The following is a 26,453-nucleotide window of genomic DNA, read 5'->3' as shown; positions in this document are numbered from 1 at the left end:
ATTTGCATTTCCTTAATGGCTAAATACGTTGAGAATCTTTTTCATGTGCTTATTGGACATTTGTTTATCTTTGGAGAAATGTCTATCAGGTGATTTGTCCACTTTTAATTGGTTTATTTGCATTATTATTATTATTTTGGCTACGCCAGACTGCATGCAGGATGGTTTCTCTGACCAGGGATCGAACCCAGGCCTCTGCAGTGAAAGCGCCGAATCCTAACCACTAGACCACCAGGGAACTCCCTATTTGCCTTATTATTGAGTTGTAAGAGTTCTTTATATACTCTTTGTCTTTTTTTTTTTAATAAATGTATTTATTTTTGGCTGCGTTGGGTCTTCATTGCTGCACGTGGGCTTTCTCTAGTTGCAGCAAGCAGGGGCTACTCTTCGTCGTGGTGCAGTCTTCTCATTGCGGTGGCTTCTCTTGTTGTGGAGCACGGGCTCTAGGCGCCAGGGCTTCAGTAGTTGTGGCTCGCAGGCTCTAGAGTGCAGGCTCAGTAGTTGTGGCACACGGGCTTAGTTGCTCCATGGCATGTGGAATCTTCCCGGACCAGGGCTCAAACCCGTGTCCCCCGCGTTGGCAGGCGGATTCTTAACCACTGCGCCACCAGGGAAGTACTACTCTTTGTCTTTTTAAAAACGCAAATAAGACACTTTTCCAGACCAAGCAATAGAGTGGAAGCTCATGACTTTTGAGTCATATGGTTTGAATTCAAAAAACAGGGTTCTCTATTTATGAGCATAAATTAAGTGATCTTTGACAGACTACCAGATTATGGTCTCTGAGCCTCCAGGACTTCATCTGTACAGTGGGGTAATAATGGCAAGTTCTGAGAGTTTCCATGAGGATTAAATGAGACAATGTACATTAGCTGTTTAGTTAGCATAGCACCTGGCAGGCCCTTGAAGGCATCTTTGAAAGATTTATGCTGGGCCCTTGCTTGGGAGGTGTTGGTGCCCTCCCTGTTCCAGAAGCCCATAGGTTTTTCCAGGGATTACCAGGAAATTGGGAGTAACAGCCATAGCCTGATTCTGCCCATAAACCTCTCTATTTTTATTCATCGATACTTAAGCCTTTTAATTATCTTAACCACTGTTAGTTCTATTTAAATTTAGTTGCAACTAAAGCGGTTTCCTCCTGCAGCTGGGAACAATTTAGAGGACAGCGTTACTACTTTCTTTTAAAATTTAATGTTTTAATTTTTGTTTCTCCCAAAGTAAAGAAAAAAATTCCTTTAAAATGACTTTGACAGCCTTCTTACCTGCAGGAAAAGAACCAAGGGCTGATCTGTCATGCCTCTGCAATGAAGCCTCCATGAAAACCCAAAAGTATGGGTTCTGAGAGCTTCCGGGTTGGTGAACACAGTAGAGATTTGGGGACAGTGACGCACCTAGAGAGCATGGAAGCTCTGTGCCCTTTCCTTGTACCTTGCCCCATGCATCTCTCCCATCTGGCTGTTCCTGAGTTATATACTTTTTAAATAAATGGCAATCTAGTAAGGAAAATGTTTCTCTGAGATGTGAGCCACTCTAGCAAAGTGATGGGACCCAAGGAGGGGTCGTGCGAACCTCCAGCCTCTAGGTGGTCAGTCAGAAGCACAGGTGACTGGCATCTGAAGCGGGGCAGTCCTGTGGGACTGAGCCCTTAACCTGTGGAATCTGATGCTATCTCCTGGGTAGACAGTGTCAGAACTGAGTTGCATTGTAGGACACCCAGCGGGTGTCTGGAGCAGTGCTTGGTGGTGTGGTAAAACTGCTCCCCGGCTACATCGGAATTGGTGACCAGAACCCTTAATAGGTTCTGGGGATTAAGATACGGACCGCTTTGCTGGGGGGCATGATTCTGCCTGCCGCAGTACCTGTTCAGTAATGTGATGCGGAATGATCCTGGCATTCCTCTAACTGTGGCTGGTTGGCTTTGCAGGAGATCCTGTTGGAAAGAAACTGCAGCATGTAAGTTGTTTCCTTTTGCTGATAAACAAGCCTCCTTCCACCCCACAGCCTTCTGTTCCTTCTCCTCCTGCCTCCCGATGCCCAGAGCTTAGGAGTCAACCCCAGCATTTCTTGCCTGTTGATTCTGACACTAAATGTGCTGTAACAATTAGCGATTAAAAAGGTCCAGTGGAGGGCTTCGTGCTTGGAACCCGAGTCTGGAAGGAGGAAGGGAAGCCCTCTGTCAGGAAGCGGGTATGGAGGCTTCTGCCGGGCCCTGCTTGTTATGCCCAAACTCCTTCTGTTGGAGTTTGCCCTTGGGAGGTGCAATGCTAAGCCCTGTGTTTGACAGGTCCTGGAGCAGCAGTGACTTCGGACCCTCTGCTGAAGTATTTGGGAAGAATGGAGTGTTGGAGGAACAGAAATTTCCAAGTGAGTTAGCTTGGGGGTTTGCTTGGTGCTGGGACGCTCAGTCTGTAACCTGGATCCTAATTAATCTACTCAGTTTCTCTTCAAGCATGAAACCTGAGATCCTGCCCTTGCTCCAGTCACCACGTTTCCTTTCACGTGAGGGATGCATCCCTCTGCCACACACTGTGCAGACCCTCAGGCGCTGTTGCGCTGGCTGCTCCTAACCCCATACTTCTCTTTAATCCTTATCTCCTCCCATTTCACCCTCCACCATCTCCAAAGTGATCTTTCTGCAACCTAGCCGTGTTGATGTCACCTCTCTGATTAAACCCTTCACCTCCTTCTCACGGCCAGTGGACTCTGCTGAGACTGCTGTGGGCAGCAGTCAGCGATTTCAGCAGTTGGCCTGGCCTGCCTTTCTTGCTTCTGCTCTCGCCACTCACCCACCTGCAGCGTGCGTCTAGCTATTCCTGACTCCAGGCAGCCTCCCAGACGCCTTTTCGCATCTCCATGCCTTTGCATGTGCCCTGCCCTCTGCCTGGATTCCCTTCTGCCTCCCTCCTGCATTAACCCCCACTTCCTTCCCTCCTTCAGCTGAATGTTAACTTTGAAATACTACCCACTTTGGACCTGAAACTACATAATACCCCATTGGAAGCGCTGGATTCCTGGTGTGCTGATGACTCGCTGTCCTCCCAACCCCCAGAGAGAGAGTACGCTCCTGCCTTGAAGGCAGTGATATCCAAGGCCGACACTTAACACTGGACCACTCCCATAACCCTGATAAGTGTCTGCTGACCGATTGAGTGCTGTATAACCCTTCACTGATCACGGGGGGAGGAATGTTTGTAGGGGACTGTGTGTGTATGTTTTAACCTTGAGGAAAATGTGTCACTTATCACATGTTCTAACTCCTCTGAATCCTCTAGCCTTACACCTGCCTTCTTTTTGGCTATTTTTCTTCTTAGGATTCAAGAAAAGAGAGACACAGGTGTACGTTGGCAACCTCCCGCTGGATATCTCTGAGGTATGCTTCACTCTCTGTGAACGGTTGCTTCTTATCTTCTTAGGTCTCCCCCATACGACTTAAACCTGCCAGTAGCAGTTTTACCAGTTTTAAAAGGTATTTTAGAGCTACGAATGTGCAAGTAGTCACTGGTTGGTGACTGCGCTGACCAGCTCACAGCCAATTCACGGTTTGCCTTGGACTTCCCACTTTTAGTGTGGAGCATCCTGCAATCAACCATCCATGTAAACCTGGATGGGTGTCACCCTCCTTATCGCTTTGAATGGAGGGGCAGCGGTGAGGCAGCTTCTCTTTAGGAAGGGGGCCTTGTGAGGGTTCAGTTGCCGATCCTTTGGTCATAGGGAGCAGTGGGGTCTCAGCCAAGAAACTACACCCATTTCACTTTGAAATGAACCAGTTCGGTCAGTTGGCTGTGTACTTAGAGAGTAGAATATAAACAACCATATTTGACCCCTGGAGTCTTCCTGTCTATTTGGGGAGGCCAGACCACCAAACCTGAAATAATTATAGAACAACATAAGTACTTAAAATTTGTAATAAGTGCATTTGAAGTATAGATGAAGAGAGAACGGAAGTGTAATCTACTGATTTGAAGCATCCCCTGCCTTTTTAATGTTTTTGGAGCATTTAAAAATTTGCGAGTAACGCAGAATAATGTGCCTGGGGCTCACTCAGCACGCTAAAAGATAACCTGGTCCTTGCGCTCAAGCTCAGTCTTAGATGAAGGATGAGAGAAACTAACTTTTGTGGAGCCCCTGCTGCATGTCAGACATTTTCCAAAAATGTCCTGGTCTCGTGCCCCCTTGCCAATTAGCTAAACTCAATCTTCTCTGCCCAAATTGTGCCGTATTGCTTTTACACCAGTTACTATATTTTAATTATCAGAGATGCTCCGGGAAATAGGCTAAATGCTTCATTAGTGTGGTTTTATTAAATTCTTATAATAACTCTGGGTGGTGGGTGGTAGTTCCATCTTGGAGATGAGGCAGCTAAGGCTCTAAGAGGTCCCCCCTACCCAAGTACACAGACCTAGTGAGTGGTTGGCCAAGAGTTGAGTCCATGTCCAGTTGCCCCCAAGTACCAAACCACATAATCCATAAGACGTGTAAATAACTCACCATAAAAAGAGATGAATCTGTTATGTTTTTATCTGACAAAGAGAGAAGAACATGGTATTGGAGCCCAGAGAATAAAGTAATTCATTTTGACCCAGTGAATTAAACCGAGAGTCAAAGGGGTGGGTTGGGGGATTCTTGGCATCTGAGAGAAGAGAGTACTGGGGCTGATTCCCCTTCCCCTTGTTGGCAGGCTGCTACAACCCATTATTTGACAGTGAGATGAGGGCAGGAGCCCTGCAGGCAGTTCTGCAGTGGTCTTGGGGAGGCGAGGCACTGAGAGGCTCTGCCACCTCTCTCCAGAAGACCCTGTTTCGCAGCCCAGCACCTGGGGCTTGCTTGGCTATGCTGACCCACACCGTGGTATAGGGGGCCTTTGATCCTTGCCCCCTTCACGGGAAAGCAGCAGCCTTCCCCACGGTGCTTTCTTCCAACTTAACAAACGCAGACCAGTCTCATAGGAGAGGACAGACATGAGCTAAAGAAGTAGGTTTTTAAAAAGAAGTTTCTTATTTTAACATTAATGCTGGACTTCCCTGGTGGTGCAGTGGTTAAGAATCCGCCTGCCAATGCAGGGGACAGGGGTTCGAGCCCTGGTCCGGGAAGATCCCACATGCTGCGGAGCAACTAAGCCCGTGCACCACAACTACTGAGCCTGCGCTCTAGAGCCCGTGAGCCACAACTACTGAAGGTCGCGCGCCTAGAGCCTGTGCTCCACAAGAGAAGACACCGCAATGAGAAGCCTCCACTCGCTGCAGCTAGAGAAAGCCCGCTCAGCAACGAAGATCCAATGCAGCCAAAAATAAATAAATAAATAAATTTAAAAAAAAAAAGAACAGAAAAACATTAATGCCTCATGAAGAACCATGAAGGGTCTGCGACTTTACCCTGCTTGCAAACCAACAGATTAGCCTGCAGCAGTTTCATGGCTGTTGGTAGAAGATGAAAGTCTTGGATCAGAGATGAAAGATGATTTATTATTCATAGCAATAACAGTAGCCAGGATTTTTTACTTTATTAACCTTTCTTTTTTTATTGAGATATAAATCACATACCATAAAATTCATTATTTTAAAGCATAAAATTCAGTGGTTTTTAGTATATTCACCAGGTTGTGCAGCCATCACCACTAATTCCAGAATATTTTCATCACCCCCAAGTAAATCTCATACCCGTTAGCAGTCCCTCCTCCTCTCTTCCTCCAGCCCCTGGCAACCACTAATTTACTTTCTGTCTATGGATTTGCCTATCCTGGCTATTTCATGTAAATGAAGTCATACAACGTGTGGCATTTTGTGTGTTCTTTCACTTAGTATAATGTTTTCAGGGTTCACATGTTTTATAGCATGTCTCAGTACTTCATTCCTTTTTATGGCTAAAATATTTATATGGATATACCACAATTTGTTTATCCATTCATCACTGGACATTTGGGTTGTTGCCACTTTTTGGTTTTTATGAATAATGCTCTGCACATTGGTGTACACGTTATGTGTAAACATATGTTCCAGTTGTCTTTGGTATATACCTAGCAGTGAAATTATTGGGTCACATGATAACTCTGTGCCAAACTGTTTTCCAAAAGAGCTGTAACATTTTCACATTCATACCAGCAATGTATGGGGATTCCAATGTATGGGGATTCCAGTTTCTCCACTTCCTTGCCCAAATCTGTTACTGTCTTTTTTTTTTTTTTAATAAATTTATTTTATTTATTTAATTTTGGCTGCATTGGGTCTTCGTTGGCTGCTCACGGGCTTTCTCTAGTTTCGGCGAGTGGGGCTACTCTTTGTTGCGGTGCGCGGGCTTCTCATTGCCGTGGCTTCTCTTGTTGCAGAGCATGGGTTCTAGGTGCACGGGCTTCAGTAGTTGTGGCACACAGGCTTCAGTAGTTGTGGCACGCAGTCTCAGTAGTTGTGGTGCGTGGGCTTAGTTGCTCCGCGGCATGTGGGATCTTCCCAGACCAGGGATCGGACCCGTGTCCCCCTGCACTGGCAGGCGGATTCTTAACCACTGCGCCACCAGGGAAGTCCCTGTTTCTTTTCTTTTCTTTTTTTTTCTTTACGGGGGCCTCTCACTGTTGCGGCCTCTCCCGTTGTGGAGCACAGGCTCCGGACACGCAGGCTCAGCGGCCATGGCTCACGGGCTCAGCCGCTCCACGGCATGTGGGATCTTCCCGGACCGGGGCACGAACCCGCGTCCCCTGCATCGGCAGGCGGACTCTCAACCACTGCGCCACCAGGGAAGCCCAGTTTGTCTTTTTTTTTTTTTTTTTGCGGTACGCGGGCCTCTCACTATTGTGGCCTCTCCCGTTGTGGAGCATAGGCTCCGGACGCGCAGGCTCAGCGGCCATGGCTTACGGGCCCAGCCGCTCCACGGCATGTGGGATCTTCCCGGACTGGGGCACGAACCCATGTCCCCTGCATCGGCAGGCGGACTCTCAACCAGTGCGCCACCAGGGAAGCCCTGTCTTTTTATTATTGAGTTGAAAGAGTTCTTTATACATTCTGGATACAGGTCTCTTATCAGATATATGATTTGGAAATATTTTCTCCCATCAGTTGTATTTTTAGTTTCTCTATAGTGTCCTTTGAAACTCAGAAGTTTAATTTTGATGAATTCCAATTTTGTGTTTTTCTTTGGTTGCTTGTGCTTTAGGTGCCATATCTAAGAATCCATTGCCTAATCCAAGATCACAAGGATGTACACTTATGCATTCTTTTAAGAGTTTTATAGTTTTAGCTCTCATATTTAGGTCTATGATCCTTTTTAAAAAAATTTATTTATTTTTGGCTGCATTGGGTCTTCCTTGCTGTGTGCAGGCTTTCTCTAGTTGTGGCGAGCGGGGGCTGCTCTTCGTTGCGGAGCACAGGCTCTAGGTGCGCAGGCTTCAGTATTTGTGGCACATCGGCTCTGTAGTTCTGGCTCGTGGGCTCTAGAGCACAGGCTCAGTAGTTGTAGCACATGGGCTTAGTTGCTTCATGGCATGTGGGAGCTTCCTGGACCAGGGCTCGAACCCGTGTCCCCTGCATTGGCAGGAGGATTCTTAACCACTGTGCCACCAGGGAAGTCCTGTGATCCTTTTTGAATTCGTTCTTCTGGGTGGTTTGAGGTAGGGGTCAGTTTCATTCTTTTGCATGTAGATGTCCAGTTGTCCTAGCATCATTTGCTAAAAAGATTATTTTTCCTCAATGAATTATTTTGGCATCCTTGTTGAAAATCAGTTGACCGTAAATGTGGCAGTTTATTTCTGGAGTCTCATTCTATTCCATTGATCTGTATGCCCTTCCTTATGCCAGTACTGCACTTGCTTACTGTAGCTTTGTAGTAAGTTTTGAAATTGATCACACACTTACTCTTGAACCCATTGGTTTGCTTTCTGCCCTCACCAGTTTTCTCAAACTGGTCTTGCTGAGTATATGAGTAACCTTCATGATGCCAAATGGATTTAAAATCTTCAAATGCCTCTGTTTCCATAATTCTGATAGATTGGATAACCTGAAAACCCTCTCACAAGAAAATACTTGGAAATAGAAGCTAAAATATAGGAAATACCACTTTTAAATACATATCTGACTCCTAAGAAAGTAAGGAAAATTAATAGGGCCCCAAATAAGCAATAACTGAAAACCAGGAGAGTCTGGCCATTGCCCTAGGATCTGTGCCTACCTCAAAACCCAAAGAGTAGATTGGATTATAACAGCCATGTCAGGACAGGAGATGACACTCTGGGCCTATGTGAGGAGGGGAATGGTAACTGACATCCCCGCAAAAGCAGGATTGTTGAAGGGCTGGACCCTTAGTGAAAGTGTGAACCACAGAAACTTTGCTCATTGGCCCAGGGTGGTGTTGAGGAAGTTAATCTGTCTTGGCCTGGATCTGGGGCTGGTAGGGCTAAGCAGTCTCCCCAAGAACATGTAACAGTAGGCCTGATTTCATGTGACTTGGGGTTTAAATTCATATTACTTACAAGGTCTGGGAACCTTCAAGCTAAAATTTAACCTTTGATAAAGTTAAAAACCCAATTCACAGAAAAACATTTGGACTGAATGGAAGGAAACCTCCAAAATCTGATGAAGACTATCTACAAAAAATACACAGAAAACATGATCACTTGGGAAACAGAAGTATTTTAAAATCAAGAACAAGACATGAGTGCCTCTATCACTTCTGTTTAACATTTTATGTGATTTCTTAGCTAGAGCAAGTGAGAAAATAAAAAAAATAAGAGGTGTAAGAATTGGAAAGGAAAAAACAAAGCTGTCATTATTTGCAGATGATTGCCTAAGTTGAAGCTTAAAAGACTCTTGGACGTGTTAGAATTATTGAGAGTTAAGTTGGTTGAATATAAGCTAAATATACAAAAGTCAATTGTATTTCTATACAAGAGGAACAAAAAATACAAAGAGCTAGAATATAATAAAAGTTGTGCAAGACATATACACAGAAAATTATGAGACTTTACTGAAGGTCATTAAAGAAGACCTAAATAAAGAGATGGATAAGAAGAATCAGTTTTATGATCCTTAAATTGATATATAGGTTCAATGCCATTGTGATCAAAATACCCAAAGGTTTTCCAAAGGACTTGACAAGGTGATTCTAAAATTTACATGGATCAGAACAGTCCCATGAATAACTGCACCCTTCTGAAGAAGAATAAGGGGGACAGAGAGGAGAGCAAATTTTCCACTGTAATAATGATGATCTTGATGTGGGTGCATTGCTAATAGTCAACATATGCAACAGAGTAAAAAGTCCAGAAATAGACCTACACATATATGAGCAGTTGGTGTGTGTAACCAGGTGGTATTGTAGATCAGTTGGGAAAGAAGGGACTATTCAGTAAACTGGTTCTGAAACATTTCATTATCCATACAGGAAAAATGAAGTTGGGCCTTAACCTTATAACATACATGGAATGGATTCTAGATGGATTAAGGACTTAACAATGTACGGCAAATATAATACTTAGGGACACAACTTTGATAGCTTTCCCTTTGAGATCGGGAAAAAGATATGGACACCAGGTATTGCTATTACTGTCAGCATTGTACAGGTGGCCTTGGTCAGTGCAATAGGCAAGGAAAAAGAATAAGAATTGGAAAGGCAGAAATAAGTGTCATCAGTGCAGGCGATATGATTGTGGTAGTAGAAAATCATGACCAGTTATCTGTATTCCCAGCTTGTACCTTGCCCATGAACTCTGAACTTGTATATTCAATTGCCTAAGTCCTTATCTCTACTTGGGCAACTAATAGGCGTTTCACACTTAATGTGTCCAGCCTGCTCCTCCCACAGTCTTCCCCATCTCAGTACATGGCCCAAACCTGGGAAATATTCTCGTTTCATACCTCATATGTTTTTCACATTCAGTCTGTCAGCAGGTATAAGAATATACCTAGAATCAAACAATCTTTTGCATCAGAAGGGAGGGAGGGAATGGAATATCTCTTTAAATTTGCCAAAATTAACAATGGAAGGATAAAAAGGGAATAAAGACTGGTGACCTCTGGGGAGGGAAAGAAAAAAGGGTAGAAGGGAGAGGGTGGCACAATTTCTGAACTTACCTTGTATTTCTTTTTTAATTTTAATTTTTTGCACTCAAGATAGTTTTATTCATTGAATATTAAATCAGTATTAAAATCTCACCTCTTTTTAAAGGCATTAATAAAAATAAGACTTTAAGTTTTCTGCAAATAAAAAGTCAATGCAAAAAAGTTCCCAGGGCTGCAAAGCCCTGCTCTGTTCTCTACTAAAGGGATTTCTAAACTGAGGCTGATTTCAATCTCAGGATTCTCCCTGGGGGCCCAAAGGGAAACAATCAATCAGGAAGGGCTCAGACTTTTCTCCCCATGCAGACATCTTCTCCTGGGACACCCTCTTCTCTGTCCCTACCCACGACGCAAAACCTTGTATTATTGTTTTGACTTTAAAATATGTAAATGTGCCAGAGAAAAGAATTATTCCAAGTGACCTCAGAATATGGTATTTTGACTGTAGATCCTCAGTAGGATATACTACAAGCATAAAAAGAACTGCAAAGGAATCTTAAACTTTATTCAATAATTTTGTTGTCTGTAGTAATCCTGGTATTGTTATTTGAACCTGTTACATATTTAAAATAAGATACAATAAGTATTTAATGTTGTTAGGAATAAAGATTTTCAGCATAAGAGAAAAGATATAAAAGTAAAAGAAATTAAATAAAAACTATCTGCAGCTCTTATATATGAGTTAGAATCCATGATTACAATGATTATTTTCCCTTTCAAAGATACATATCTTCTAACTCTGTTCATTGAAAGACCTTGGTACTCTAACAACCCAGTGGCATTAAGCTCCTACCTGCTAGATTTCTCACTTTAAATACCATTCCCCACTGAAAGGAACTAGGCCTTCTTAGGGAAATGCCTGATTCCAGGTCTGGAGCTGTTATGCCAGAAAGCTAGAAAGCTCTCAAAGGCTATTAGGGTTTGGTTGAAGGGATGGGAGAGGTTGTGATTAGAGGTGAGATAACTTGTTTCTTGGAGCTATGTGCTGGAATGTTTGCAGATGTAGTGATGAGGTGTTCGAGATTTGTTTCAGAGCAGCCTAGTGGTAGGGAGAGGTGTAGATGAAATCATGTAAATGTCCATGACTTAAGAATTTTTTTTTTTCAGGCAAGGCTTTATTGGGGGTTCGTGCTGTAACACAAAGGAATGAAAACAAGGAACAGGTGCCCTTGCTCGCTCCTTTTTTTTTTTTTTTTTGAGTTGAGCATTAGTAAGTCTAAGTGATAGGTATATAGGGATTTGTTATACTATTTTCTATGTGTTTGAAAGTTTCCAAATAAAAATAAAAAAGCATAAGAACAAGGGAAAAGGAGGTCCTACAGGCCAAAGATGGGACAATTTGTGTTTCAAAAATACTAATGACTACCTCTGATTAAAACTACTGTGATAAAAAGCAATAATTTGTAGTAATACCTAAAGAAGTAATACCTAAAGAAAGCAAAGCTTGCTGGACACGTTGAAGGTAGCAAGACAATAGTTCATTAATATAAAACTTGACAATTAAAGGGAAAGAATAAGTGTTTATTTTGCTTTGCCAACACCAGTGCCATTTTCTCACCCTAGTGGATGAGAAAAAGTTCTTTACAGAGCACCTTTAGCTCATAAATGCCAAAGAAACGATAGAAAATCATCATTCTGCAAACCATAATAAAATACCTGTTTCAGACAGTAGTTATCAGAGCATGGTAAATGCATTCGGTAAAATATTTTTTTTAATACATTTATTTATTTATTTTTGGCTGTGTTGGGTCTTTGTTGCTGTGCGTGGGCTTTCTGTAGTTGTGGCGAGTGGGGGCCACTCTTCGTTACAGTGAGTGGGCTTCTCATTGCGGTGGCTTCTTCTGTTACGGAGCAGGGCTCCAGGCGCACGGGCTTCAGTAGTCGTGGCTTGAGGGCTCCAGAGCGCAGCCTCAGCAATTGTGGCACATGGGTTTAGCTGCTCCATGGCATGTGGGATCTTCCCAGACCGGGGATCGAACCCATGTCCCCTGCATTGGCAAGTGGACTCTCAACCACTGTACCACCAGGGAAGCCCAATTAGGTAAAATATTGATGGGCAGTTTTAATCAGGCTGTTACTATCTGAATTTGTTGATTAATTTAGCATCACTAAAAGTAAGACAACCAGATACAAGCCTCCTAAAGTGATATAATTTTATTGAAGAGTATCACACCATCTATAAAGTGTTCTAGCCAAAAATGTAAATAATAGCATGAAAGCAGCCATAGACAATAAGTAAATGACTGTGCATGGCTGCATTCCAGTAAAACTTTACTTACAAAAAGGGTGGTAGGTTGGATTTGGCCCAAGGCTGTGGTTTCCTGACATCTGCTATTGAAGGTACAAAAATATGGGAGTTTTCTCCTTTATTTTATTATTTATATATTTATGTATTTTTGGCTGTGCCCCACGGCTTGTGGGATCTTAGTTTCCCGACCAGGGATTGAACCTGCGCCCTCGGCAGTGAAAGCGCGGAGTCCTAACCACTGGACTGCCAGGGAATTCCCTCTTTTATTTTAATTATGGTAAAATTTGACAAGAAGAAAAGTATGGTTTTGCGTGATATCATGAAATGAATGTAGGATTTAAAGTTAGAAGCCTTGGGTTCAAATCCTGACTCTAAATTGGCTGTGTAATTTTAGGGCAGTCACTTAACCTTTCTGATCCTTATTTTATGCTTCTGAGAATGAGGACAGTAATAATGGACACTTCACAGGGTGGTTTTAAAGATGAAATGGAATAAGGTATGTGAAAGTGCTTTATAAACTGAAAATGCTAAGCACATATCGCTTGTTCTCACAAATTGCTTGTTGCTCAGCATCTTCTAGATTCATCTGTAATAAACATTAAATATTTAAAAGTAAAAGCAAACTAGAAAATTTGAATTTAAATGTAATATAGATACGAAGACTGAGAGAAATGAGCTATACATTATGCATTTCTCTTTTCCGAAGCCAACAAAGTGACTTTAGATTGGTAAAAGCTGCTTTTAACAGAAGATGGTATAAATATATTTTTCCAAAGTAGAATTTTCTAGGGAAACATTGGTTTTCATCACAGGTGTGGGATGTATAGTGGTAACGTGCTGGTGGGGGAGCTGAGGAAGGAGGAAGTGGAGAAGCGCAGGTAGGTGTTGACAGGGAGGCCTTTGCGGTGGGCAGCAGGAGCGCATCCGTGACCTGCAAGAAAGCATTTTCAGTAGAGCAGGAACATGGCGAAACTGCAGGCAGCCTGGAGGGAGTGGGCGGGGAGGAAACGGAGGCATTAAGCGGACACGGCTCTTTCTACACCTTTGGCAGAAAAGTGAAAAAATAGGGTGTTGCTTAAAAGGGCATCAGGGTTGGGTAGATGCTATCTCAGAAAAGGGAGGGCAGCCAGGGGAAGGAGTGGGACCAGGGTCCACGGGGAAGGGAGGCAGCCTGAGGGCAGGCAGGAGGGAGAGTTGAGAGTGGGATGGAGAAATGTCCAGGGACGGGAGGTGGCCATATACCCGGCCAGTGGAGGCCAGGCTGCAGTGAGCAAAGTGGGGAGGGGAGCCTTGCAGAGAAGGGCGTGGTGGATATGAGAGCTCCCTCAGAGGCTGACCAGTGATGGTGTGTCCTCCCTCAGTGCACTGCCCACTCCGGGCTTTACTTTTACCCTCAGACTTCACTCCGCCCCATCGGTTAGAGATCATACATTTACAAACTATAAGCTCCTTGAGTGCAAGGCTTATGTCAAATTCAAATCAGTATCTCCTGTAACACTCAGCATAACGCTGTGTGTAACCCATGTTTGCTGAATGTCTGTAGGACGTGTGAGGGAAGAAATGAAGGGAAATTGCCACGAATACAGGACTGAGTCAGCAGGGGCAGTTGGCCTTGCATGGTTGGTTTGGTTAAAGCAAGCCTCCCCACCTAGGTAGCGATGAAAGGGAGATAGCCTACATTCCTAATAAATTAAAAGTCACTTCCTCCTGGGAGCCCACCGTCTCCAAATTTGGGTTAGATACCCATACTGTGTGCTCCCGGAGGCATGTGTACTTCCTCATTATGGCATTTTGCACCCTCTGGTGAAATGGTCTGCTTACTTGATGGACTCGTCTGTACCCCACACATCTGTTGAGCTTCAGTTGAAGGCAGGGCTCATATCTTTCTTGTCTCTGTATTTGCATCACTGAGCACAAAGCCTGGCACACGCTCAGCACGTCATAGGTTCTCATTAAGTATGTGTTCAGTTGATTACAGATTAGCTGATTGGGGATCTGAAACATTGAGAACTGATTGTAAGTATTGTCTCTGGGTCTCTTTCTCTTTTAAACCCTGCCATTGTAGGAGGAAATTCGGTGCCTTCTAAAGGACTTCAACCCTCTCCATGTCCACAAAATCCAGAATGGCTGCAAATGGTAATGACTGTTCTTCCTTTGTTTTCTTTGGGAAGCAACTCCTTTCCTCTTTGTCCATTTTGCTGATGCACTGATGTTACAGACTAGCTCAACAACTCCCAAAGCCACACCCACTGCGACTTGGCAGAGTGACATTTGGGAAACCCCCTTTCCACGTCCAACCCTCTGACTTGGCAGCTAACGCTGCCTTATCCATACAGCCTTGGTTTGGAAGTCCAGAGACCTGGGTTTGCTTTTGGTCATGTCCTTGCTCTGGTTTCTGACTCGAGGCAAGTTACTGTACCTCCCTCAGCCTTGGTTGCCCCTGAAATCTGGACCTACTCATATTTTCCCTTTCTTATTTTCCAGGCAGTAAAAGGGCTTTGAAATTTTGTGGGGAGCGGCGTGAAGGAAGCCCAGAGCCGTGCCCTATGTTATACGGTGATAGGGTCAGCATGTGTCTCCTGATCCCCAGGACACCCAGGACAGGCTGTCCCACTGCCCATCCCAGCCCAAATGTGGATGTCACTGTGGCCTCCTGGTGTGTTAGTGTCAGCCCAGCTCCTCTCCTGTCCCCACAGAGGGGAGAGGAGACTTTTCCTAGGCTTGGGCTTGGTGCCCTCCTGTGGCTCTGCTCTGAGCCGGGCTCAGAGCTGCCCTCTCTTTCCTTTGCAGCTTCGCATTTGTAGATGTGGGCTCCATGCAGAAAGTGGCGCTTGCGATCCAGGAGCTGAATGGGAAGCTCTTCCGCAAACGAAAACTGTACGTGAATTCCAACAGGTCTCCCAAGAGGACCCTTGATGTGACTGAGTGGACCCAGGAACTGCTGGTAGGTGTCTGGCCTCTCTGCGCTCTGGTTTGCTCTGTGCTCACTCTTCAGAGCTTGGCCGACTTTGCTTTCTGGACTTTCCTCCTCCTTCCGTCCCAGTCGTACTGTGGACAGAGCAGGGGCTGGGATGAAATTCGGGAACTTTTATGACCTTTAACGGTTGGAAGCAAGGTTAGTATGGAAAACTTGGAATTTTGAAATGAAAGGAAGGCTGTATTCTTAGCAAGGACAAAAAAAGGGTTATTAGGCAATTCAGTCAGGGCTTTTTCAACGTGGGTTATGGAAATTGAGGCTTTTACTTGTTTAACGTAGCAGACATTAATCGAGTATCTGTTGTTTGCACAGCCTTGTTCTGGGTGCTGGTGTGAGGGTAAGTAAGACAAAAGTGAATAAAATCTGGTCCTTCCTGGCAGAGAGACAAATGTGAGGTATTGCAAGGGGAGAGTTAATGGTGGGTTAGCGCCTGGTGGGGGCTGCCTTTGTGGACAGAGACGAGAAGGCCCGTAACTAAGCCCTGGGAGCTTCCCTCCGGTGAGGTGGGCCCGTTCTCGGTAGGTAAAGGTGAACCAGGAGCAAAGCATCTCACTTCAGAGCCTGAATTGTTAGCGATTGAGTTGTTCTGATTTCCTCATATATACAGCCGACAGTGACTTAAACAAGTTAGCTATTTGTTTTTCTTTCCTGTAGAAGAATTCAGGAGGTAAGGAGTCCAAGGTTGGTATGGGCACTCCATGGTGTTATCAGAGTTCCAGGCAGGAAGAAGGGGAGAGGCAGAGGGTGGAGAGGCTGTATCCTCATAAAAGCTGCATTCTCAGAAGCCTGACCACAATTCTACTCCTGTTGTGTTGGAGAGAACTACAACTGGTGACCTTCAGTGCAGAGGAGGCTGGAAAATATAGCTTATTTTAAAATAGGTACATTGTTGCTAAACTTGGGGATCTGTCAGCAAGGGAAGGGAGAATGCCTGTTGGCAGGCAGTTAACAAGGTCAGCCACTGCTGCAGAAGTTGGAGATGGGAGTTGAGAGGTGGATAGGAATCACCACAGTAAGATTGTCAGAGGTGGCTCCCCTTGCTAGTCCAAACTATTCTCTTTCCATTCTCCTTAAACTCTAGCTCTTGGAAGGGCAGGCTGTCAGATTATGCTACGTACTGACCTTCTTGGTTGCAGTCATCTGCCATTCTCGCTGTCATGCTCCCCTGATAACTTCAGCTTCTGACTCACTGTCTTTCTCTCTTACTGACACTCACATTGTGTCCCTGTGAATGATCTAAGAGCCTGGCCCCTTATTTCTAGAGCATTTATCTTTAATGATCTTTTCTTCCACTCAGTCACAGTTTCCCATTCCCTGAGTTATATCTCAGACCTTGTCATTGCTCATAACTGAACATCTCCACAATATCCATTTCGAGCATCCCACTCTGCCCCTGTCCCCTTCTTTGCAGCTCTCTTACTTTGGAGGAGCAGTTCTCAAACTTGAACAGCGTCAGAATCACTGCTGAGCTTGGGAAACAGCTTGCTGAGCCTCACCTGCAGAGATGCTGATTGAGTGCATCTGGGGCAGGGCCTGAGACTTTTCACAAGTGCCAGGTGGTCCTGGGACCACATTTTGAGTAGCAAGGCTCTAAAGCCCCCAGTCTAATGATTAGACACACAGGGACCCAAAATCCACTGCCTCACCATTTCTTCACTATTCAACACTCTTTGCTCCATCACATCCCTTCTTAGCTTAGATTCCGTAGTTATAACTACCTTAGTTCAAACGACCTGAATTCCCTTAGCTCACTAGGTCATATCTTGCAAAACCCCTCTCTCAGTTGAACCCAGCCCTCAATCTCTTCTGAAGCTGCCCTGTGAGCCGCTGAAGATATTCACACCACCTTGCCAACTGCTCTCAGTATAGGTATGGCCACAGCTTCCCCACTCTTTCCAACTGACCTGTCTTGGAAATCTCTAATCGTTTCTGCTGTTATGTCCAATCTGCTATTAAGCCCAGCTAATGCATTTTTCATTTTAGATAGTGTAGTTTTCAACTGCCATTTGGTTCTTTTTTCCCCATTTCTCAGCTGAACTCTTCCATCTTTTCATCCATTTTGTTTACCTTTTCTTCCATGTTCTTTAACATACTTACTGTAGTTATAAAATCATTTTCTGCCAATTCCAACAGCTGGGTCATTAGTGGCTCTGCTTCTAGTGACATTTACCTCCTTGCTTAAGGGTCAAGACTTCTTACAAATATGGTAATTTTTGATTGTATGTTGGATATTATGGATGTTGTATTGTAGAGACTTTATATTATGTTCTCTAAATAGTGTTGATTATTTTTTCCTAGCAAAAATGGAACACTAGCTGGCCTTCTGATCTTATTAAAGTTGGTTTTCTTTGTTCGAATTAGTATACTTCAGTTTGAGCCGTAGTTTTTGGGCAAAATCCTTTTCCTAAGGGTGAGGGTCTCAGGGTGCTTACCAAGGTCTCTGCACTCTGGCCGGGTCGGAACTCTGTTGTCTCCCCAGCGCTGTGAGATCTTTGATTCCTGTATTCCTCTCTTAGCTCCCTGTCCTCTACCTTCTACAGCAGCTCTTCTCTCGAAGGCCTCCCAGAACTTGCCCTGCACACGGGCAGCCTAGGATTCAACCAAGGACCTGGGGTCAGCCTCTAGATCTCTGGGGCTTTTCTCTGACTCCTTTCTCTCTGGTACCCTGTCTCACAAGTTCCTGGCACCAAAACTCTTATCTGGGTTTCTTCTGCCCAGGAAGACTGCCACTGACTGCCCAAGCTCTGCTTGCCTTTGCCGTGGTTTGGGAAAATGTCCAGAGTAAATGTGGGCTCACCGGCTATGCTCTCCTTTTCTCAGGCAAACTGCTCTCTGCTACCCACTATCATTAGCCTGTGCCAGAAACGGTTAATTCATATAGTTCGTCCAGTTTTAGGGTTATTTGGGACGGGCGAGTACTGTCATGCCAGAACCAGGTACTAGAAAAGGGTGTTAAGAGGCTCGCCTTCTTCCTTTTGGGATGGCTATCATTTCTCAGGAACATTCCCAGTGCTTTTGCATTAGAAATAAGTAACCAAAAGATGAACACTAATCTCCATACATTTGGAAATCTAAAAACATATTTCTAAGTAAACAACACATGGGTCAAAGAAGAAATCATAAGAGAAATTTAAAAGTACTTAGGAGACTTCCCTGGCTGTCCAGTGGTTAAGACTCCACACTTGCATTGCAGGGGACACAGGTTTAGTCCCTGGTCGGGGAACTAAGATCCTGCATGCTGCATTGCACAGCCCAAAAAAAAAAAAAGTACTTAGAACTGAACGATAAGGAAAGTTTTTCTCATCAAAAGTTGTGGGATAGGGCTTCCCTACTTAACTACTGGTGCCACAGTAGTTAAGAATCCGCCTGTCAGTGCAGGGCACACGGGTTCGAGCCCTGGTCCAGGAAGATCCCACATGTCTCGGAGCAACTAAGCCCGTGCACCACAACTACTGAGCCTGCAGTCTAGAGCCCACGAGCCGCAACTACTGAGCCCACATGCCGCAACTACTGAAGCCTGCGTGCGTAGAGCCCATGCTCTGCAATAGGAGAAGCCCCCGCAATGAGAAGCCCGTGCACCGCAATGAGGGTAGCCCCCACTTGCCGCAACTAGAGAAAGCTGGCGTTCAGCAAGAAAGACCCAACGCAGCTAAAAATAAAATAAATAAATTTATATATAAAAAAAGTTGTGGGATACAGCGAAAGCAATACTTATAGGGAACTGTATAATATTGAATGCTTAAATGAGCAAAGAAGACAGGATGAAAATAAATGAGCTTAGAGTTGATTGAAGAAGTATATAAAAAGTAAAAATAAACCCAAATAAGGAACAGACAAATTTTTTTTTTTTTTTGGCGGTACGCGGGCCTCTCACTGTTGTGGCCTCTCCCGTTGCGGAGCACAGGCTCCAGACGTGCAGGCTCAGCGGCCATGGTTCACGGGCCCAGCCGCTCCGCGGCATGTGGGATCTTCCTAGACCGGGGCACGAACCCGTGTCCCCTGCATCGGCAGGTGGACTCTCAACCACTGCACCACCAGGGAAGCCCAGACAAAAGTTTTAAAACAAAGTTTTTTAAAATTTAAAATTTTGTAAACAAAGCCACAATTATATGTCAGTTACATCTCAGTAAAGCGGGGGGGAAAACAAGAAGCATAAAAAAACAAAGCTATAATAGAAGGGATCAGTAAAGTCAAAATTTCATTCTTTAAAGAGATTAATGAAACAAAAACCTTTGGAATGATTAATCAAGAATAAAGGAGAAAAGGGCATAGGTAAACATTAGTAATAAAAAGATAACTATAGATGTAGCAGATAATAAAATATAAGCTAATACGGTAATAAACTTGAAAACTTAGAAGAAATGGACACATTTATTAAAGTATATCATTTTCAAAACTAATAAAAAAAACTGCTAGTCCTATATCTGTAAAGCAGTTGAATCAAAGTTTAGAATCTTCTTATAAAGAAAACACCAAGCCCAGATGGTTTTATAGGCAAATTTTACTGAATTTTCAAGGAACAGAATATTCTAATATTATATAAATTCTTCTAAAGAATAAATGAGATACTTGCTAGTTCATTCTATGAGGCCAATATAACCCTGATATCAAATCAGACAGGAGAGCATAAGAGAGAAAAATTGCAGGCTGGTTTCACTCACATGAATACACATGCAATGTTTCTAAACAAAATATTGGCAAAATGAAGTCAGTATTGGCTAATGAAGATAGTATTATACATCATGGCAGTTGCATTTTTTTTCTAGAAATGCCGAAGTAGCTTAATATTAGATAAATAATAAATCAGGAGTTCCCTGGTGGCCTAGTGGTTAGGATTCTGGGCTTTCACTGCCAAAGCCTGGGTTCAGTTCCTGGTCAGGGAACAGAGATCCCACAAGCCATATGGCACAGCCAAAAAAAAAGAAAGAAAGGAAGAAAAAAAGAATGAAAAACGATAAATCTTTCACTACATTAACAGATTAAAGAGTGAACACCATATGATCGTCTTAAATAGGCACAGCAAAAGCATTTGATAAAATTCACTACTAATTTATGATTTAAAAAATAAAGTTTCTTAGCAGCTAGAAATAGAAGGTTATTCTTAACCTGATAAAGGCAATCTCCCAAAACTCTACAGAAAATAATATTTTAATAGAAAAACATTATAAGCATTCTCTTTAAAAATAAGAACAAGACAAGGATATACTGGAAGTCTAGTTTTATCTAGTGAGGAAAGGAAAATAAGTTAAAGGCATAAATATTGGAACAGGGTAAATGAAACTCATTATTTACAGATGATGTTTCTTTACATAGAAAAACTTAAATAATATGTAAATTATTAGAAATAACATTTTAACATGGTAGCTGGATATATATCAGGTATATAAAAATCAATTTTATTTATATTTCCATGAATAAACAACAAAATAACTTTAAAAATATACCATTTATAAGAGCAGTTTTAGGGCTTCCCTGGTGGCGCAGTGGTTGGGAGTCCGCCTGCCGATGCAGGGGACGCTGGTTCGTGCCCCAGTCCGGGAGGATCCCGCAGGCCGCGGAGCCTGCACGTCCAGAGCCTGTGCTCCGCAACGGGAGAGGCCGCGGCAGTGAGAGCCCGCGTATGGCAAAAATAAAAACCCCAAACAAACAAACAAACAAAAAAACCAAACAGCAGTTTTAAAAATTAAGGTACCTAGGAATAAATCCAGTGAAAGGTGCTCATGGCCTATCTGGGGGAAATAATTTAGCTTTATTGAAAGTCTTTAAGGAACTCTAAAATAGGAAAAGTTTCATGTTCATGGATAGGAAGATAATAAGAGTTATTTAAGAGTCATTCTCCCAAAATTAATCTTTTGATTCTGTATAATTTCAATAAAAATTCCCACAGGCTGATTCTAAAATTTTTATGGACCAAAAGTCTATGAATATTTAAGACATTTCTTCCTGAAAATAAAGATGGGAGGCCTTGCCCTATAAGAAGACGTTGTACTATTGGCCTAGGGTTGGACAGTTTGACCAATAAAATACAATAGAGAGCCCCTAAAGGAGGCTTATGCAAATGCAGAAACTACTGACTATTCTGGTAGAGTTGTACATCTCTGGTGAAAGGATGGACACTTTAGTTATTGAATCTGGACAATTGCTTATTTATATAGAAAAATACGAAATTATATCCCTGCCTTACCTCATGCACAGAAATAAACTCTAGGGCTTCCATGGTGGCGCAGTGGTTAAGAATCTGCCTGCCAATGCAGGGAACACGGGTTTGGGCCCTGGTCCGGGAAGATCCCACATGCCGCAGAGCAAATAAGCCCGTGTGCCACAACTACTGAGCCTGCTCTCTAGAGCCCGCAAGCCACAACTACTGAAGCCCATGCGCTTAGAGCTGGTGCTCTGCAATAAGAGAAGCCACCGCAATGAGAAACCCGCGCACTGCAACGAAGAGTAGCCCCCGCTCACCGCAACTAGAGAAAAGTCCGTGCGCAGCAACAAAGACCCAACACAGCCAAAAATAAAATAAATAAATAAAATTTTTAAAAAAATAAAAAATAAACTCTAGATGGACTAGAGACTTAATGTGAAAGACAAAACTTTAAAACTTTTAGGCAAAAATGTACAAGAATATCTTTAGGACCTCAGAGTAGAATAAGACTTGTTAAGGCATAAAGAGTTAACTGGAAAAAAAAAAAAGATAGGTGGATGAATTAAAATTATGAATTTATCTTCTTTGAAAGATAATGTAAAGGAAGATAAATTCAAGCCAAAAACTGGGAGAAGATATTTGCCATAAGATAACTAACCAGGAAAGGGGTCAGCAAACTTTGGCCAGTGGCCTCTGCCTGCTTTTGTGCTGCTAGCACGATAAGAACTTTTTTTTTCTTTCAATTAAACTTTTCTTTTTGAGATAATTGTAGATTCACATGCAGTTACTTGTAAAAAACAATACTGTACCCTTTGTCCAGTTCCCCCAATGGTAACATCTTACAAAACAATTTCACAACCAGGGTATTAACGTTGATACAGTTACGATACAGAGCGATTCCATCACCACCACAAGTATCCTTCCTGTTGCCTTTTTATAGCCACACCCATTTCCCTCCCATCCCCATCCCCACCTTAGCCCCTGGAGCAATTAATCTGTTCTCTATTTCTTTAATTTCAAGAATGTTATATGAATTAAATAATATAGTATATAACCTTTGGGGATTGGCTTTTTTCAATCAACGTAATTTTTGGAGATTCATCCAGGTGTTGTTGCATATACTAATAGTTTATTCCTTTTTTTTTAAGATGTTGGGGGTAGGAGTTTATTAATTAATTTATTTATTTTTGCTGTGTTGGGTCTTCGTTTCTGTGCAAGGGCTTTCTCTAGTTGTGGCAAGCGGGGGCCACTCTTCATCATGGTGCGTGGGCCTCTCACTATGGCGGCCTCTCTTGTTGCGAAGCACAGGCTCCAGATGCACAGGCTCAGTAGTTGCGGCTCACGGGCCTAGTTGCTCCGCGGCATGTGGGATCCTTCCAGACCAGGGCTCGAACCCGTGTCCCCTGCATTAGCAGGCAGATTCTCAACCACTGCACCACCAGGGAAGCCCTAGTTTATTCCTTTTTAATGCTGAGTAGTATTACATGGTATGGATATACTGCAGTTTGCTTAACCATTTACCCATTGAAGGATATCTACATTGTTTCTGGTTTTTGACTGTTACAAATAAAGTTGCTATAAATATTCATGTATGGAGTTTGTGTGTTTCTCTGGGATAAATGCCCAAAATTAAAATTGCTGAGTGGTATGGTCATTGCATGTTTACTTTTTTAAGAAACAGCCAAACTGTTTTCAGAGTGGCTGTACCATTTTACATTCCTGCTAGGAATGTATGAGGAGTTCTCTGCATCCCCTCCAGGATTTGGTGTTGTCACTTTTTTTGGCCACACCCCTCGGCATGTGGTATCTTAGTTCCCTGACCAGAGATTGAACTGTGCCCCCTGCATTGGAGGCGTGGGATACATGGTTTGCAAATGTTTTCTCCTACTCTGTAGCTTGTTTTTTTTCATTTTCTTAACAGGGTTTTTTTCAGAGCAGTGAAGTCCAGTTTATCAATTTTTCCTTTTATGAATGACGCTTTTGTTGTCAGGTCTAAGAACTTTTTGGCCAGTCCTAGGTCTCAAAGAATTTATCTTGTTTTTTAAAAAGTTATATAGTGGGCTTCCTTGGTGGCGCAGTGGTTGAGAATCCGCCTGCCGATGCAGGGGACACGGGTTCGTGCCCCGTGCCGGGAAGATCCCACATGCCGCGGAGCGGCTGGGCCCATGAGCCATGGCCGCTGAGCCTGTGGGTCCAGAGCCTGTGCTCCGCAGCAGGAGAGGCCACAACACTGAGAGGCCCGCGTACCGCAAAAAAAAAAAAAAATCAGTTGGACATATTTGTGTGGATTCATTTCTGGGTCCTCAGTTTTGTTTCACTGATTACATGTCTATGCCTCCTGCTATCTCAGTTACTGTAGCTATAAAAAGTATTGAAATTGGGTAGAGTGATTCCTCCAACTTTATTGTTTTTCAATATTGTTTTAGCTGTTCTATTTCTTTTGCCTTTGTATATATAGATTTTAGAATAGTTTTATCTATGCCTACCAAAATTTTGACTGGAATTTTGCTAGCAATTGCATTAGACCTATATGTCAGTTTAAGGAGAATTGATATCTTTATTATATGTTGGGTCTTCCAGTCCATGAACACAGTATAAATTTCCATTGATTTAGACCTTCTTTGATTTCTTTAATCAACATTGTATAGTTTTCAGCATACATTAGGTCCTAATATATTTTATTAGATTTATACTTAAGTATTTCATTTTATTTGAGTGATTATAAGTCACACTGTAGTTTTGGTTTCTGTGTCTCCTTGTTCATTGGTAGTATATAGAAATACGATTGATTTTTGTATATTTATCTTGTATTCTGTTACTTTGCTGAACTTACTAGTGATAGGAATTTGGTTTTTTTCTTTTCTTTTTTTGTAGATTTCTTAGGATTTTCTGTGTAGACAATAATGTCATTTGTAAACAGGGCCACTTTTATTTTTTCCTTTCTGATCTATATGTCTTCTGTTTCTTTTTCTTAGTACTGGGCTAGGTTTCCAGCACTATGTTGAATTAGAGTAGTGAGTGGACATCCTTGCCTTATCCTTTTAGTGTAGAAAGCATTCAGTGTTTCACAATAAAGTATGATATTATCATAGGTTTTTGGATGGATGTTCTTTATTAAGTTGAGGAAGTTCTCCTCTATTCCTGTTTTTCTGAGAGGTTTTTTTTTTTATCATGAATCATTGTATTAATTTCTTAGGATTGCTATCACAAAGTACCACAAACTGGGCTGCTTAGAACAACAGAAAATGATCATCTCACAGTTCTGGAGGCTAGAAGTCCAAGGAGGCTATTTTGTCAGCAAGGCAAAGTTCCCTCTGAAACCTGTGGGGGAATTATTCCTTGCCTCTTCCTAGCTTCCAGTGGTTTGCCAACAATCTTTGGTGTTCTTTGGCTTATAGATGTGTCAGTCCAATCTTCTGTCTTCACATAACATTCTCCATGTGTGTCTTCATATTGTCTTCCCTCTGTGTCTGGCTCCATGTCCAAATTTCCTCTTTTTATAAGGAAACACTCATATTGGATTAGGACCCACCCTAGTGACTGTTTTACCTTGCTTAACCTCTATAAAGACCCTGTTTCCAAATAAGGTCGCATTCTGAGGTACTGGGGGTTAGGCATTCAACATACATTTTTTGAAGGGGGGAAATAATTCAACTTATAACAGATACTGAATTTTGTCAAATGCTTTTTTCTGTATTGAATGATATGATCATGTGATGTTTTTTCTTTAGCCTGTTAATATGGATTACCTTGATTGATTTTTCAAATATTGAACCAACCTTGCATTCTTGGAATAAACCCCACTTGGTCATGGTGTATAATTATTTTTATATATTGCTGAATTCTATTTGCTAATACTTTGTTAAGGACTTTTGCATCTATTTTCATGAAAGATATTGATCTGTAGGTTTTTTGTTTTTTGTGGTACTATCTTTGGTTTTAGTATCATGGTAATACTATCCCTATAAAATGAATTGGGGAGTGTTCCCTCCTTTTGGAAAAGACTATATAGAACTGTGTTAAGTTTTCTTAAATGTTTGGTAGAATTCTCCAGTGAAACCATCTGGGCTTGGAGATTTTCTTTCTTGCTTGCTTGCTTTCTTTCCTTTCTTTTCTTTCTTGCTCTCTTCCTCTCTCTCTCTCTCTCTCCCTCTCTTTCTCTCTCCCTCTCTTTCTCTCTTTCCTTCCTTCCCTTCCCTTCCCTTTCCTTTCCTTTCCTTTCCTTTCCTTTCCTTTCCTTTCCTTTCCTTTCCTTTCCTTTCCTTCTTTCTTTCTTTCTCTCTTTCTCTCTTTCTTTCTTTTCTGTGCTGCATGGCTTGTGGGATCTCAGGTCTCAGGTCCCCAACCAGGGATTGAACCTGGGCCCCCGACCGTGACAGCGCCGAGTCCTAACCACTGACCTGACCACCAAGGAATTCCCGAGATTTTTTTAATGTAAGAGTTCAATTTCTTTAACAGTAATGGGGCTCTTCAAATCATCTATTTCAGATTGGGTGAGTTTTGATAGTTTATAGTTTTTGAGGAAGTGGTACATTTTGTCTGAGTTGTCAAACTTCTTGTTTGAAATTTATGTTTGTTATTTATGTGTAGAGTTGTTCTTGGTATTCCCTTGCTATCTTTTTGATATCTGCGAGGTCTGTAGTGATAGCCCATTTTGCTCCTGATACTGGCAATTCCTGTCTTCCCTTTTTCTTTTCATTCTTGCTGGATGTTTATCAATTTTGTTGATCCTTTCAAAGAACCAGCTCTTTGTTTTATTGATTTTCTCTATTTTTTTTTCAATATCATTGATTTCTGCTCTTAGTTGCTTTCTTTGTTCTGTTTTCTTTGGCTTTTAGCTTTTCTTCTTTTTATTCCCCCCTTAGGATCAAAGCTGAAATCATTCATTTGTAACTATTTTATTTCCTAATATAGGCTTTTAGTGCTATAAATTTCTCTTTAAGTGTACTTGCATTCCACAGATTTTGATATTTTTCAGTTTCATTTTTGTTATGTCTTTATTGAGTTCAAAATATTTTCTAATTTTCCTTTTGATTTCTTCATTAT

At 42.5% G+C, this 26,453-nt stretch overlaps 1 protein-coding gene across 1 annotated transcript in view; it reads left to right on the top strand.

Annotated features, from left to right (window-relative positions):
* Positions 1 to 26,453, top strand: part of TDRD10 (tudor domain containing 10) — a 53,318-nt gene that overhangs the window by 1,486 nt on the left and 25,379 nt on the right. Inside the window, exons 2-6 of the mRNA XM_060286637.1 lie at positions 1,925 to 1,953; positions 2,285 to 2,364; positions 3,312 to 3,370; positions 14,354 to 14,424; positions 15,079 to 15,232. Coding sequence (XP_060142620.1) covers positions 1,952 to 1,953; positions 2,285 to 2,364; positions 3,312 to 3,370; positions 14,354 to 14,424; positions 15,079 to 15,232 — 366 coding nt within the window. The 5' untranslated portion in view covers positions 1,925 to 1,951. The remainder of the gene's footprint in view (positions 1 to 1,924; positions 1,954 to 2,284; positions 2,365 to 3,311; positions 3,371 to 14,353; positions 14,425 to 15,078; positions 15,233 to 26,453) is intronic.

This window comes from Globicephala melas, chromosome 1, assembly GCF_963455315.2.
Source record: "Globicephala melas chromosome 1, mGloMel1.2, whole genome shotgun sequence".
Taxonomy (NCBI): domain Eukaryota; kingdom Metazoa; phylum Chordata; class Mammalia; order Artiodactyla; family Delphinidae; genus Globicephala; species Globicephala melas.
The sequence above is the reverse complement of the archived record's forward strand: the minus strand, read 5'-3'. Positions and strand labels throughout refer to the sequence as shown.